This window comes from Chionomys nivalis, chromosome 7 (assembly GCF_950005125.1).
Source record: "Chionomys nivalis chromosome 7, mChiNiv1.1, whole genome shotgun sequence".
Taxonomy (NCBI): Eukaryota; Metazoa; Chordata; class Mammalia; order Rodentia; family Cricetidae; genus Chionomys; species Chionomys nivalis.
The window spans coordinates 36374531-36389585 of NC_080092.1; the positions used below are offsets into that span (position 1 = coordinate 36374531).

General features: G+C 39.0%; 1 protein-coding gene across 1 annotated transcript in view; it reads left to right on the plus strand.

The window, feature by feature from the left end:
* Positions 1 to 4476, plus strand: part of Meikin (meiotic kinetochore factor) — a 38684-nt gene extending 34208 nt beyond the window's left edge. The window contains exon 15 of the mRNA XM_057776876.1: positions 4445 to 4476. Coding sequence (XP_057632859.1) covers positions 4445 to 4476 — 32 coding nt within the window. The remainder of the gene's footprint in view (positions 1 to 4444) is intronic.
* The last annotated feature ends 10579 nt before the right edge of the window (positions 4477 to 15055 follow it).

A 15055-nucleotide genomic window follows, 5' to 3' on the forward strand; every position in this document is an offset into this window, starting at 1 on the left:
TGTTGAGCCTTCTCTTGTTCTGAGTCTCTTGTTAAATCTGGTAATTTTTTTATGTCACTTGGCAAATAGGCTAGAGTATTACACACAAATAAGATATATGTTGACAGCGAAATCCATAATGGCCCATGAAGGAGTGTGACTTTTCCCGTGTTAGGATGGCCCAGATATAACTACTGTTCCATACTTTAGTAGTTATCATTTCGTTCACAGTACAGGACCCCTAGAAATCTTGAGATAGAAAATCCCTAGCAACCCAGCAGTTCCACTTCTAGGATTATGCTCAGTAATGATGTTTATGTATGTTCACCAAAAGATATAGACTAGGGCCCGGGGTAGCGGTGCACATATTTAACTCCAGCATTTGGGAGACAGAGGCAGGTGGATGGATCTTGTGCATTTGAGGCAAAACTGCTCTATGTAATAGCAAGTTTCAGGATAGCAAGGGTAACAGGACTTTTCTTTAAAAAAAATGTATACTAGAGTATTTATTGGTCATGATAGTTCCAAACCAGAATCTAGGCAGATGCACATGAATTAAAATAGGTAAGTAAACTGTAGTATAATCATTCAAGTCCTATATAGTAATAATTAAATAATATATGTAGTTTAATGAAGTTTTTATTTCACATAAGGTATTAGATACTCATAGGGAGTATATTTACTATTATTTATATGTGTGTAGCACAAACCAGGTAAACTAAACTCTAAAGGAATTGGGAGTAAATTCCCTCATTGGAATGAAGGTATTAACTAAAGAAGTTGTTACAGGTAATTCTACCATGCTAGCTACACTAGTGTGTTACATTTATAAAAAAAAACCTTCAAGGTGTACTTTCTGTTTATATGTATGTTAATAAAAACTTTATTAATAAAAATAGGAAAACTAGTGAGGCAGTGGCGGTGCACACCTTTAATCCCAGTACTTAAGAGGCAGAGGCAGTTGGATCTCTGTGAGTTCAAGGCCAGCCTAATTGGTCTCCAGAATGAGTTCCAGGACAGCTGAGGTAGAGAAACCCTGCCTCAAAAAAAAAAAAAAAAAAAAAAAAAAAAGAAAAAGAAAGCTATTGATCCTTTTTTATGTCTATCATATTAGTTTATGACACCAGATATTGTCAAAATTAGGGGATTAAGTAACAGATCTAAACCAAATTGTGCCTGGGAGTTTCAGTTGTTCACAGTCAGCAGTTTAATTCAGAGACCCCTGACTAATGTTTGAGCTGATGCTGCCCTCTCCTGGCTTATTTCTAGGCTGTTATCCTAACTAAGAGCAGCCTCCTTATCTAAGTGTTTGCCCTTTGACCTCTGGCTACTTGTGACTGCCTTTCATTTAGTAAAAATAGCAAAGCACCAAGCTAACTTGTGATCAGGTTATTTAAAATATTCAACAGCCTATTCTTAGCATTGGCATTTAAAGTTTTAGCTGGTTTGGCAGTAATCTAATCAGGGCTACAGTGTAAAGTTCATTTTGATGATCTAGGATTCTGTTCAGTATGACTGAAAAGCAACTAGCACTGTGTTGATTAAAGAAAAAAATGGTTCAAGAAAACAAAAACAACAAAAATGCTAAGGCACACAGAGTGGTAAATAGGCTCTGAAAATGGTGACCACTAGGCAGAAGGGGCCTCAGAAAATGTTTAGATCAACCCTTCTCCGTGCTGGTCTTTTGACCACCAGGACAGCTAAAAGCCTGATAAGTTACGTGTGCTAGAGAGAAGGCAGAGGGATCTGAACGCTGTTAAACTTTCAAGGTGATTACAGTAAACACAAAAATTTGAGAGCCATGCATGTTCTTTTCTATTTTTTCATTCTACAAATGGCAAAATTATTTTACCAGGTTTATAAGTGATCTTGTCCTAGTTTATACAGATAATTACTGGCCAAATCAGAACTAGATCAACATACTATATGAACCTAAAAGAGGATACTTTTAGCTTTTAATCATATAACCATATAATCACAGATAGACACTCCCATTCTCTTCTGTCTTGGTGAGAAGCTTGAGATTTTAGATAATGATAGTAGGTAGAAATAGCACACAGGCACACACCAGATGAGGTGGAAATAATTCTATGTACGTATCAGAGAGATGGAAATAGAAATCCGTAGGTAATGGAACATTCCTATATTCTGACACATGAACAAATTCCTTAAAAGTCTATGGATTTGCTGGCTTTGGTGGTGCATGCCCTTAATCCCAGCATTTGAAAGATGAAGCAGGTTGATTTCAATGAGTTCAAGGCCAACCTGGTCTATTGAGTGAGTTTTAGGATAGCAAGAGCTGTTACACAGAGAAACGCTGTCTCGAAAAATAGAAACAAAGTAAACAAACAAAAAGAGTCTGTGGATTTTTAGTATGCCATCTGTAAAACTGGTTAAACAGTTATTACCTTAAAGAATTGTGAGACTTATAGATAAGCTATGTGAAGTATCTGAAATATAATCACTCATTATGAGACCTGAGGATATAGCTCAGTGTAGAACACTTGGCCTCGTATACGTGAGAGCCTGGGTTCAAATCCCAGGACTACCAAAAAAAAAAAAAATCATCCAGTGTACAGTGATGATTTGCCTTTAGATGTTTGATTAGTTCCTCAAGTCTAGCTGGAATCTCACTTTTGAAACTTTTCCTTGGTTTGGTTAAATTGTCAAAAGTATAAAATATGTGTTTAGTTGCTGTATTTAATAGTAAATTTGATTATGCTACCATGTGAAGAGTTATCAAGTAAGTACATATAGTCACAGACAGACATATTTATTACTCTAACTACAGAGGTGAAGCCAGTGCTTTAAAGGAAAATAAATCAATGTATTTTGACAGCATGGTGAAGAATTATCAAGCCTGTTATTTGGTTGGCACACATCCATTCATGTAAATATGGAGGGTCTGTAGTCAGCTGAGACTTTTGGGAAATACTTTTGGAGTCCAAATGTCATGCTCTAGATGTTTAGTTGCCTCAGTCGGTTAGTAGTCTGATAGAAGATATTAGCTAGGTAAAACAACTCTGATGGAGGTAAGTGTGTTTTAATAGAAATATATACATGATTCTACTAGGGTACACAGCTCAGGTGGAACTCCTCTGGTGGATGATCTAAGGCCCATGGAGAACCCTGAGTATAGGCCTTCTAGAAAGAAGTATCAGGATAATGTAAGCACAGAGACCTAATGTTCTCTCAAAGAACTGAAATCAGTTATGCTTCGCCATCCTTGGAGACTGGACTTCTGAAAACCTGTGTTCTTGTTTTGGGAGGTAGATGGCGGAGAACCTCTAAGGTCATGCTCACTTTTTATCTTATTCTAGTCAGTTACTTTTTATTTGATCATTCTGTCCAGAAGGTTTGGATTTGGAAAGAAGTAAGCTGAAAGTTAAAAGGCTGATGTGACCTTTGTCAAAGTCCATATGAACAGAGTTGGGAAAATAAAAACCTGAACTAGTGTATCTCACAAAATATGCTACTCAGACCACGTGGATATTTATAAATAGTAATTCTCAGGTTATTGTCTCTGATAGGACTTAGTAACTAATCAGTTGCTTGTGTGGGGTAGTAAGGAAGGATGATTGGAAGATGATGCCCAGATCTGTAGTAATTTCAAGTTCCAGAAGTGAGGCGTGATAGTTTCTGACTGGGTAAATAAAGATCATGATATGAAGTCTGCAAAGGTGAAGTGAAGATGAGGCTGGGAATATCTGAGAAATCTTTAGTGAGTCAAGACATCTGACGTTTGCTGCAGCCCCTTTAGAATGCTACCAAAGGACCCTCATTTCTAACAGTAAGACTACTGTTATATGCTGCTGCTGTTACTGATCCCTAGATCCCACTTTGAGTAGCAAACTATAACTTTGCTATACATTACTTTCCTGATTATCTGATATTTAGGTTCCTTACTCAAAGATTTGAATTGGCATGGAAGCATGACTGTGATAGCAGGGTTTTCTGAGTCGCAACAAAATTACAGAACCACCTGGTATAAATCTAATTAGGATGGGGGATGAGATGTATCAAAATGAAAATGTGTCAGTGGGAGCCTGGTTAAGCTATGGTCTTCCTGCTGGACTTCCTGGTGTGAGCCCTGAGAGGAAGGCTCTAATAATGCTATATTTGGTAAGAAAGCAGATTTAACTGCAGCATGGAGTAGGGGAAGGCAAAGGAATGGTAAATGAGAGACTGGGAGGTGCTGTCTGAGCAGTTCCTGAGCAGGGAATGAGGCCAAAAAGCACAGGGACAGAGTTCCTCCAGGTTACAAGGTGAGAGGCAGAACCCTGCAGTCTTTGTCAGTCTTTGTCAGGCTTTCCTCTAGAATGTTACTGAGCTGGTCTCCCCAACGCTTGCGGAAGGAGCGGAGTGGGTATGATGCAGGCAGTGAGCACTCTCCCCTTGGGAGTTGTTTATCAGTAACTGTTGGACACTTGCTTCTGTACAAAATAATGTGTTACATTTTCTCTAGATATTATAATGAAGACAAATGGCAGAACGTAACAGCTGTGGCTGAATTTTCACTGCGTTGAAGATACAAATGTGAAGTAAAAAGTCCATATAAGCAGAATGTCTGCCTGAAATTATATAAAATTAAACTATATAAAATAAAATTCTCTTATTGTTTGTGATAAACTGTCTGGAAATTCTGCTAATGCTTTGGTATTTTTTTAGTCGATTAAGAAAAGAGACATTTTCTCATATGCTTCATGGACATGCATTTGTACTTTAAAATATGGACCTAGGTGTTATTAGATGGTTATGCAGGCTGGAGAGATGGCTTGGTGGTTAAGAGCACTGGCTGCTCTTCCAGAGGTCCTGAGTTCAATTCCCACATGGTGGCTCACAACCATCTATAATAGGGTCTGATGTCCTCTTCTGGTGTGCAGGCATATGCAGAGCACTCATATATAAAATATAAATGAATAAAATTTTTTAAAAATTAAAAAAAGACCATGCACTAAACTAGATGTTTTGTGCTCCTAATGAACTCTCCTGAGGGTATTGTATAACTTCCTTTGTTTTGGTTCCCAGGTCTGTCCTTTGTATGGATCAGAAGTAGTAAAGTTGTTGAAGTGCTAAAAATGAAAATGATTATATTACAAGCTATTTTTAACAGAACTTAATTGAAACCACATGAGTGAGAGACCTAATTCCAGGTCTGACTAAAAGAAACTCTACACTCAAAAATTGCTGAAGCAGGAATATATAATGTGTGTACAGTCAGTCATACACTATGTTTTTAATATGTTACCTCATCTCCAAAGTAGCTTCAATACTATCTGTAGGACTATGATTATGCTTGTCTTGTTTTCATAGTATAACTTGTGGCATCTGGACAATGCCTATTCCAAGAAAACGGCGACCCTGTTGTCAGTGAACAGAGTACAGTTGCATAACTTGATGAGATTTTAACCCTGATATTGTGACTGAGGCTACAATAAAAGCAAGATCCAAAGTTTCAAAGCTGCTCCAGGAGCAAGGAAAAGCATAAAATCTTTTATTTAATCTGAAGTTAAATAACCTATACCATATTCCTACGATAACATCCTTGTAAATGAGTTGGTAAGGTCTAAGCCACTAGCAAAGCTATTTTTATTTTATTATTTTTTTTGCTCTGACTTCATCTGGAGGTGAACTACGAAAATACAGAAGAGAATGTTAATGATGGAGGATGCAACAGATTCAGACCTGTTTTCCAGATCACTGTGCAAATAAGTAAGCAACTCTTGTGGTGGTTTCAAAAGCAGAAATATGATAAACAGTAGGGGATGAGGACTGAGACAAGGTCTATTCCTGCCTTCCAGTTTAATCCAAGGAAGTAGTGGTGGTGCTGGAGGTAGGAGGTGTGTGTGGTGGCTTATACTACATCTATCCATTACCCTTTAACTCTATTCTAAGTAGGTTTTAAATACAGCAAGCCTAAATCTATTATAAACCTATTTTAAATCTATTATTAACCTAAACTATATGGTTTAGGGTTGATTCTACCTTTAGTTACAGGTATAGATCTTTATTTATTTTTTTTTAATATTTATTTATTTGTGATGTATACAGTAGTCTATCTGTGTGTATGCCTGCAGGCCAGAAGAGGGCACCAGACCACATTACAGATGGTTGTGAGCCGCCATGTGGTTGCTGGGAATTGAACTCAGGACCTTTGGCAGAGCAGGCAGTGCTCTTAACCACTGAGCCATCTCTCCAGCCCAGGTATAGATCTTTAATGATTTAAAACAGTTAGCATCATCATTACAATGCTGGCACTGATAGCTTCAGGAATGTGTCCAAGATCTAAAATGGTTCTATAGTATTAAATATCAGAACATTTCCTTTCTTAAAAGTGCATTTATATGTGAGTAGAAGGGGCAAGAATTTCAGAGGTCAGAGGACAGTTTGCAGAAGCTGGAGCTGTCTTTCCTCCATATGGGTTCAGAGGATTGGATTCAGACCAGTAGTCTTGTCAACAAGAGCCTTTACTTACCGAGCTGTTTCACTGCCTCCCAACTGAAGTCTTCTTTCATTTTAATTTTGTTTTAATAAAATTCCATTGTATCTATCTACCATATTTTCTTTGTAGATTTATCTGTTGATTGACATTTTGGTGGTTCCATTCCTTAGCTAGTGTGACTAGCAATAACTATAGACATGAAAGTATCTCTGTGGTGTGCTGACTTAGATTCCTTCATGCACATGCCCAGGAGTGGTAGAGCTGGTCATATGGTAGTTCTGTTTTTACATTTTTAGAACCCTCCATGCTGATTTTCTGAGTGACTGCACTGTTGACATTCCCAGAACCAGTGGTACCGGTTATTCTCTCCCAGCGCCCATGCCAGCATTTGCTGTCATTTCTTTTCTTCACAATAACCATTCTAACTAGAATGGGATGAAATCTCAGTGTTAATTTTCCTGATGGTTAAAGATGTTGTAAATGATTTCAAGTATTTATTTGTTATTGTGTTTCTTTTAAAAATATAGTTGTTTTATTTATTGTTTGAGAATTTCTTGTATGTATACAATGTATTTTGAACATATCCACTGCCACTACTACATCCCTCCCTCAACAGAGCCCTCTCCCAGTTTCATGTTTTCTTTTTTCTTTTAAAAACAATCTACAAAGTCTAATTAGTGCTGCCAGTATGCGCATGGGTATGGGACCATCCTTTAGCTTGTGGGCAACCCAGCTGTGGCTATCTCACCAAAGAAAAGTGACTTCCCCTGCAGCCATAAACTGTTAAGAGCTCCTCTGCTAGGTAAGTGGCATTGGGATCCCCTCTTCCATTAGTTTTGGAATTTTGTCTGGCTCAGTCTTGTGTGGGTTTTGTGCAGGTAACCACAGCTATTGTAAGTACACACAGCTATGCCATATCAAGACGATAGCATTTCCATTTCACAACACACCCTCCTCTTCTCCAGCTCTTCTGTTCTTTCTGAACCCTCTTCTACAGCGTCCCTTGAGCCTTGGATGAGGGCAAGGGTGAAGAGGAGTATTGATGTGGATGCCCTATTTAGGACTGAGCTCTCAATAGTCGCTAATTCTCAGCATTTTTCACCATCTGTGCGCATTAACTGCTGCCCACTATACAAATGGCTTCTCTGAACAAGGTTGAGTGTCATGCGTATATAGGCATGAACATAAATATGTAGATGGTAGTTAGACAACATGACCATTTAGCAAAATAGCGAGAGAGTGGGGTCCTGTTTTCCTATGGAGCAGGCTTTAAACCCAATCAGAAAGTAGGTGTAACTGTCAAGCTGCTCTTGGGCAAATGGGCCCGTCTAGCCGGGCATGTCATTGCTATAGTATGGAGGATCCAGTGCTGGATAAGACCATTGGTGCTTTTCTCCCTTTGGGGTCTGCATGGCACCGTGCAGCTCTGTGAAAGCAGCTGAATATTATCACTGTGGTAGCACCTGAATAAATCGGTGCCTGAACTCTTCATCTAGTGTTGTTAGGTCTAGTTATGAACACTAATAAATTTCATTCTTTTGTTTGTACTAATTTGTTTGTGTTTTCTATTATGTGCAATTTCCTATTATAGACTGGTTGATAGATTTAATTCAATCAGCTTTTCTGGAGATGCCTGCATCATAGCATTTATCTAATCATATGAGAGCATGTAGCCACCTATCAGATCTATTTTTCATATGTTCTAAGATCTATCAGTTCAGAAATTATATATTGTTATCTACTGTGTTTCCATCTTTTAGCAAAGCTGGCAGGTACACAGTAAGAATCTTAAATGTTTGAAAAATATTTTTGAAAAGTTTATCTTAGAAATATGCTATTATATGAACTTCGTTATGCATCTAATAAAATTTAAAGTAAGGAATTCATGCCAGTATTTCTTATACTTAAGGTAAAGGCTTGATTCCCTAGAAGAATTTATTACAATCTGCAGTAACTTTCTTTGTGACTTGCTGGTTTCTAAAGGGCAGGGACTGTGTCTGTCTTGCTTATTATTGGAGTCTTCAAATTTTAAACAGTATGTCTTTATTCTCTATTAGATTGATTCCATTAGCATAAAAATTCTATAATGTCTCCCATCTTAAGAAAAAAAAAGAGAAACCCAATCTTCTCCAGTCTCCTCTCTGTCACAGCTAAGCAGAGAAATTGCATTTGCTTTGCTGTTTCCTCTCTGCCCTTCCTCTGTTGAATACACTCGGTCAGGCTTCCATTTCCATGTTCCACTGAGACTCTTGCTAAGAGCTCCTTGTTGACAGTCTAATTAATGCACACTTAAACAGTCAACAACATTCATGTGGCCCACCTATTCCTCTTTGGGAGGACATTTTTCCCTTCCTATTCTTCTGTTGGGTCTCTTTCGTCTAGACTTGTGGGAATTGTCCTTTTTTCTTAATCCTTGGTTCTTAATCCTGGACCATCTTTTGTGTATCTACATTTTTTTTCTAGAAAAAGTCAGCCATTCCATTGTGATAAATTGTATGAGACGAACCTCCTGAATCTGGCCTTCTCCCCATATACTCTCTTAAAATCCCATATGGGTATCTAACAGGCAGTTCAAACTTAACTTCCTTGATTTTCCTCTTCAAACCTGCTTTTCCTGGCGTAACTTACATTTAAGTTGCTCAAGTAAAGAAATATTGGCAATATGTTTGATTTTTCTCCATTAGAATTTATCCAACTACATCTCCAAAATAACCCTAGTTAACCACTATTGCCTCTTCCCCATATGTAGATACCTAGCTATTTGACTGCCCTTTTCCCATTTTTTCTCTCTATAATTCCTTTTCTACATAATAGCCAGAGTGAAGTCATAAGTTGGATCATATCCCTTTTCTATCTTAACATTATTTAATAGCTCCCATTACTTTATTTCTTCATTCTTTGACAATTTCATATGTGTGTATAATGTATTTTTGTCATTTTCATTCTCCATTCCTCTTTCTTATTTTCTCCTGCTCCCACTGAATCCCTTCCCAACAATTTCTCCTATTTTTTGTCTTTTTGTTGTTTTAATGATTTTTTTGTGTTTCACTGAGTCTAAGTGGGGCTTCTTGCAGTTACCATTTACTTTCTTGTGGTGTCAAGGATTGAACCTATGACCTCACACATGATAGACAAGCACTGTACCTCTGAGTTATGTCACCAGCCTAGTCCATCGCTCTTGCCCTCCCTCCCATGATTTACAAGGGACTGTGACTTATACAGTCTGGCCCATCGTGTTTTCTAACCATATGCAAACTATGGTTCCTTCCAGGAGTCTGCACTGTTTGTTCTGAGTTCCCCGTTCTCTTCAAACACCAAACCTATTGCTTGCAGGACTTTTTTACTTTCTCCTTTCTCTCAGAATGTTCTTGACCCTCTTTTCCTTGGCTGCCTCCTAAATTCTGCAGACATCAGCTCAACTCCTACATCTTTGGAGAGGCCTTTCCTATCATCCATCTAACTTTGGTCTCCTTCAGTTACTTTCTGTCATGGGTTTCTGTTATAGTGCCTATCACAACCTGCAGGGATTCTGTTTCCTCCCTGTAAGAAGTACATTCCCAATGGATACTCCCCCTTTCAACACTGGATCCTCAGTGCCTCAATCAGGCTGAGACAGGAAGGACTTAAGGGATGTTTGCAAATAAACCAATGTTTATTCCTTTTTGTACTTCAAACCACTGCCATTTTCTTATTATGTAGCTATAAATAATTGGCTTAAGAGTTTTAAAAATTGACTGACCCCCAAGTATGTGTAAGTGGACTGATTTTTTTGAGATGATAATTTGTGAAAATTTTCTTTTAGAATAATTTAGCACAACAACGTCAAGGTTTATTAGCATGGTGGTTAAAGGAGCAAGATTATAATTTTACTGGCGCATTTCCTAGGTCAGGCAATCAGCAAAAATAGTGAAAACTACCCCTGTCATTTATATTTATGTGGTGTATGTGTATGTAATTTTTTTCTGGTATTTTTTGAGACAGGCTCTCTGTGTGATTCCAGCTGTCCTGGAACTCATTATGTGGGCTAAGCTGGCCTCAGTCTCACAGAGATCCACCTGCCTCTGCCCCTTGAGCACTGAAATTAAAGACATGCATCATTATACCTAGCCAAGAAGGATGGTCTCAAAGCTGGTAGACAGAGACCAGTTTGAATCTTCTAGGGTTAGACTACAGGAATTATTTGCAATATTCCTAATTTGTTGTTCTACATTTATGTAAGATAGCATGAATGATTAGATAAAACTGTTATATTTCTATTTCCCACACATGTATTCCCTAAACTTAAAAGAACTTGCTTTCAAGACACCTCAGCTTCTTCATGAGAAAACATGAACAGTAAACAACAGGTTTAATATATGTTATCAATCTCGAAAGGATTTAAGTATAACTGTGTCTTACAAATTTGTATCCTTTCTATCAACATGTAGAAGAATGAAAATAGATTCATATCTATTGCCATACACAAAACTCAAGTCCAAATTGATCAAAGACGTCAACATAAAACCAGCCACACTGAACTTCACAGAAGAGAAAGTGGGAAGTACACTACAATGCATTGGTACAAGAGACCATTTCCTAAATATAACCCTAGTAGCACAGACAATGAGAGAAACAATAAATGGGACCTCCTGAAACAGAAGCTTCTATAAAGCAAAGGACATGGTCAACAAGACAAAACGGCAGCCTACAGAACGGGAAAAGATCTTCACCAACCCCACACCAGACAGAAGTTTGCTTTCCAAAATATACAAAGAACTCAAGAAATTGGTCATCAAAAGAACAAATAACCCAATAAAAATAGGATACAGACATAAACAGAGAATTCTCAGCAGAGGAGTTTAAAATTGCTGGAAGATACTTAAGGAAATGCTCAACATCCTTAGTCATCAGAAAAATGCAAATCAATACAACTCTGAGATTCCATCTTACACCTGTAAGAATGGCCAAGATCAAAAACACTGATGACAACTTATGCTGGAGAGGTTGTGGGCTAAAGGTAACACTCCTCCATTGCTGATGGGAGTGCAAAATTGACAGCCTCTTTGGAAATCAATAGGGAGATTTCTCAGAAAATTAGAAAACAACCTTCCTTAAGACCCAGCAATACCACTTTTGGGCATATATCCAAAGGATCCTCAATTGTACTGCAAGGACATCTGCTCAGCTATGTTCATAGCAGCATTGTTTGTCATAGCTATAACGTGGAAACAACCTAAATGCCCCCTGACCGAAGAATAGATAAGGAAAATGTGGTACATTTACACATGGAATACTACACAGCAGAAAAAAAGACATCTTGAAATTTGCGGGCAAATGGATGGATGTAGAAAATATATTGAGTGAAATCATCCAGATCCAGAAAGACAAATATTATATGCACTCACTCATAAGTAGTTCTTAGACAGAAAGCAAAAAAACAAACAAAAATCCAGCCTACAATTCACAATCCCAGAGAACCTAGACAACAAAGAGGACCCTAACAGAGACATACATGGATCTAATGTACCTGGGAAGTGGAAAAAGACAAGATCTCCTGAGTAAATTGTGATATGGAGATCATGGGAGAGGGTAGGAGGGGAGGGGAGAGAAAGGGAATGAAATGGAGAAAAATATATAGTTCAATAAAATAATAAAAATTGTATCCTTTCAATGTTTTGATTCTGTTATTTAGTGTTACATTACATTATAGGGAAAATGCGATGAATGGTAGCAAATAAATTTGGTTTTCTCTGTAATTTAAAGACTGAGAATACAGAGATGAAGGGATGGTATGATTGGAGAACACAAATAAAATATCTCTTATGCAAGCAGCACGGCTTCTCCTACTATTAATATCTATGATCACCTATGAAGTAATTCTTTCCCAAGATGAAGGCACATGAGGATACTGTATGTGGAAACTTCCTTCTGAGGGAACCTGGAAAGATGCATCTCTGTGCCAGCCATGAACAGCCTCTTGTCCTTAAGAGACTTTGGTCCTGTGTAGAAGGCTTTAGTCTGCTTATATTTCACATTCACCTAACTCATATGAAAACAAGAAACTTAAGCAGTTTGCACATTGACTTGTCAAATATATGTTTTTTCTACATTAAAAATGTCAGATATTTTTGCTTGAAAAATATATATAGCTAATTTTTCCCATATTAAAGATCTTCTGGTGTTTGATGTGAGATTAAGAGGATTATCTGAAATGTACAAGAAATGTATTTGGAAACTTGATTGCCCCATGTCTTAGTCACTGTTCTATTATTGTGAAGAGACGCCATGGCCACAGCAACTCTTAGAAGAGAAAACATTTAACTGGGGCTTGCTTACAGTTTAAGAGGCTTAGTCCATTATTGTCATGGCTGAGATCATGATGGCACACGTGGCAGGCCTGGTGCTGGAGAAGTAGTTGAGAGCTACAACCTAATCTGCAGACAGAGAGAGCAAGATACAACTGGGCCTGGCGTGGGCTTTTTGAAACCTCAAACTGCATCCCCAGTGAGTGATACACTTGCTCCAACAAAACTACACCTGCTCTAACTAGGCCACACCTCCCAATCCTTGTAACCCTTTCAAGCAGTTCCACTCTGGTAATGGAACATGTAAGTATATGAGCCTATAGTGTGCATTCTTATTCAAAGCACCACACCCAGTAACTTTTGAAACTTGTACAATTTACAAAGGAACCATGAATAAAATCTAACCTGTGCACCACAAACCTTTTCAGAAAGACTTTTCTTATGCCATAATCTCATTATTAGTTCATTCATTTCACAACACTAATCACTGTCTGAAATTACCTTACCAGTTTGCTGTCTTCTTGTCTATAAAATTAGCTTTTCTGTTGTTAATATTGATCTCCAGTACACAGAACTCAAATGTTTGTGGAATGAACAAATTCGTCTTTTTTTTCTTTTTTCTTTCTTTCTTTCTTTTTCTTTTTTGTTTGTTTTTGTTTTTGTTTTTCCAGACAGGATTTCTCTGTGTAAAAGTCCTGGCTGTCTTGGAACTCTCTATGTAGACCAGGCTGGCCTCAAACTCACTGAGATCCACCTGCCTCTGCCCAAGTGCTGGGATTAAGGCTTATGGTACCACTGCCTGGCCGCAAATCATTTTGTAAACATCTTCAAATAGTGCTTTAAAAGTCTCGTGCACTGGAGCGGTAGAGACAGGATAGGGAACTGGAGCTGAGCCTGAGCTTCACGAAGACCCGAAACAAAACAAGCACATCCGTACCATGCTCCTGGCAACAGCTTTGGAAGCTGGGGAGACAACTTGATGGATAAAGTTCTTGTAGCGTATGCATGAGGACCTGAATCTGATCCTCAGAATCTATTTCAAGAGGATGGGCAAAGGAATGTAAAGTTGTAATCCTACTGATATCAAGAAGATGAAGCAGAAAGAACAGTGTGGACTGATTACTTGGTGAGCTCTGGCCAACAGGAGACCCTGTCTCAATAAATATATATAAAAATCTTGTAACATCAGAGTTCATCATGCTAACTATTGACAAATTATTAACGATATAAAATATATCAGTTCAAATTAAGAAGCTGGTAGCTTCTTAAAGATTTGGTTTCTATCTCAAGTTAAATAAAATTCTCAAGCATCTTTAGCCTTACAAGCATACACCACCAGTTCCCTGACATCCACATTTCTCAGAGAACTGCAGAACTGCATTCCACTGCACAAAATCCCTCATCCTGGTAAACGGTTGACGAATTTGAACTGAACCCTGACTTTTTTTTTTTTTTTTTTTGGTTTTTTTCGAGACAGGATTTCTCTGTGGTTTTGGAGCCTGTCCTGGAACTAGCTCTTGTAGACCAGGCTGGTCTCGAACTCACAGAGATCCGCCTGCCTCTGCCTCCCGAGTGCTGGGATTAAAGGCGTGCGCCACCACCGCCCGGCAGAACCCTGACGTTTTGATGAGATTGGAAGGACATTCACGAGCCTTATTTTCCTTTTTGAGAGCCCAGTCTTGTCATTTGGTTACAATGCGGGAGTCCTTCTTTCCCATACTAGATATTAACATATGTCTTTATTTTGTGGAATTGATTCCTGCCTCCCTTAGACATTTTGCTAAAATTCATGTTTGGTGCTGGGGCTCAAACCCAGGGCCTCCAGCAAGCTTCACAAGCCCTCTGCTACTGAGTCCTGGAACCACAGTTTCTCAGATTCTAAATACTTAGCATAAAGGGTTAGATATATTTTTAGGTAGATGCCTTCTTTAAGGCTGCTTGCCTCCCTTGGTTTTGCTTGTGATTTTGTTGGTTACCAAGGAGACCAAGCCTGAGCAGTCGCTAGATCTTCCTAGATACTAAAAGCAGGTGTCAATGGAAACTGAGCACCCCAAGTCGCGGACCAAAGTCTCCTCCCAGAGCCTAGGCAGCCGGGGAGGGCCAGGGGCGGGCCTAGGCCTCGGAGGATGTCTCCCGCCTCTCGCCGCGCGCCCTCGCACGCCCCGCCCCGTGATAGGGCGCGTGACAGACCCGTGGGCCAGCCAATGGTAGGCGGCCCCGCCTCCCCACCCCCACCCCGCCCCCCGCTCTGCTCGCTGCCACGTGATGCGGCTCGCTGCCAGCCAATCGCCGCGACCTCAAGCTCGCGCTCCGCCCCGCGCGCCGTGGCCGTTTGAAGTGACTAATTTCT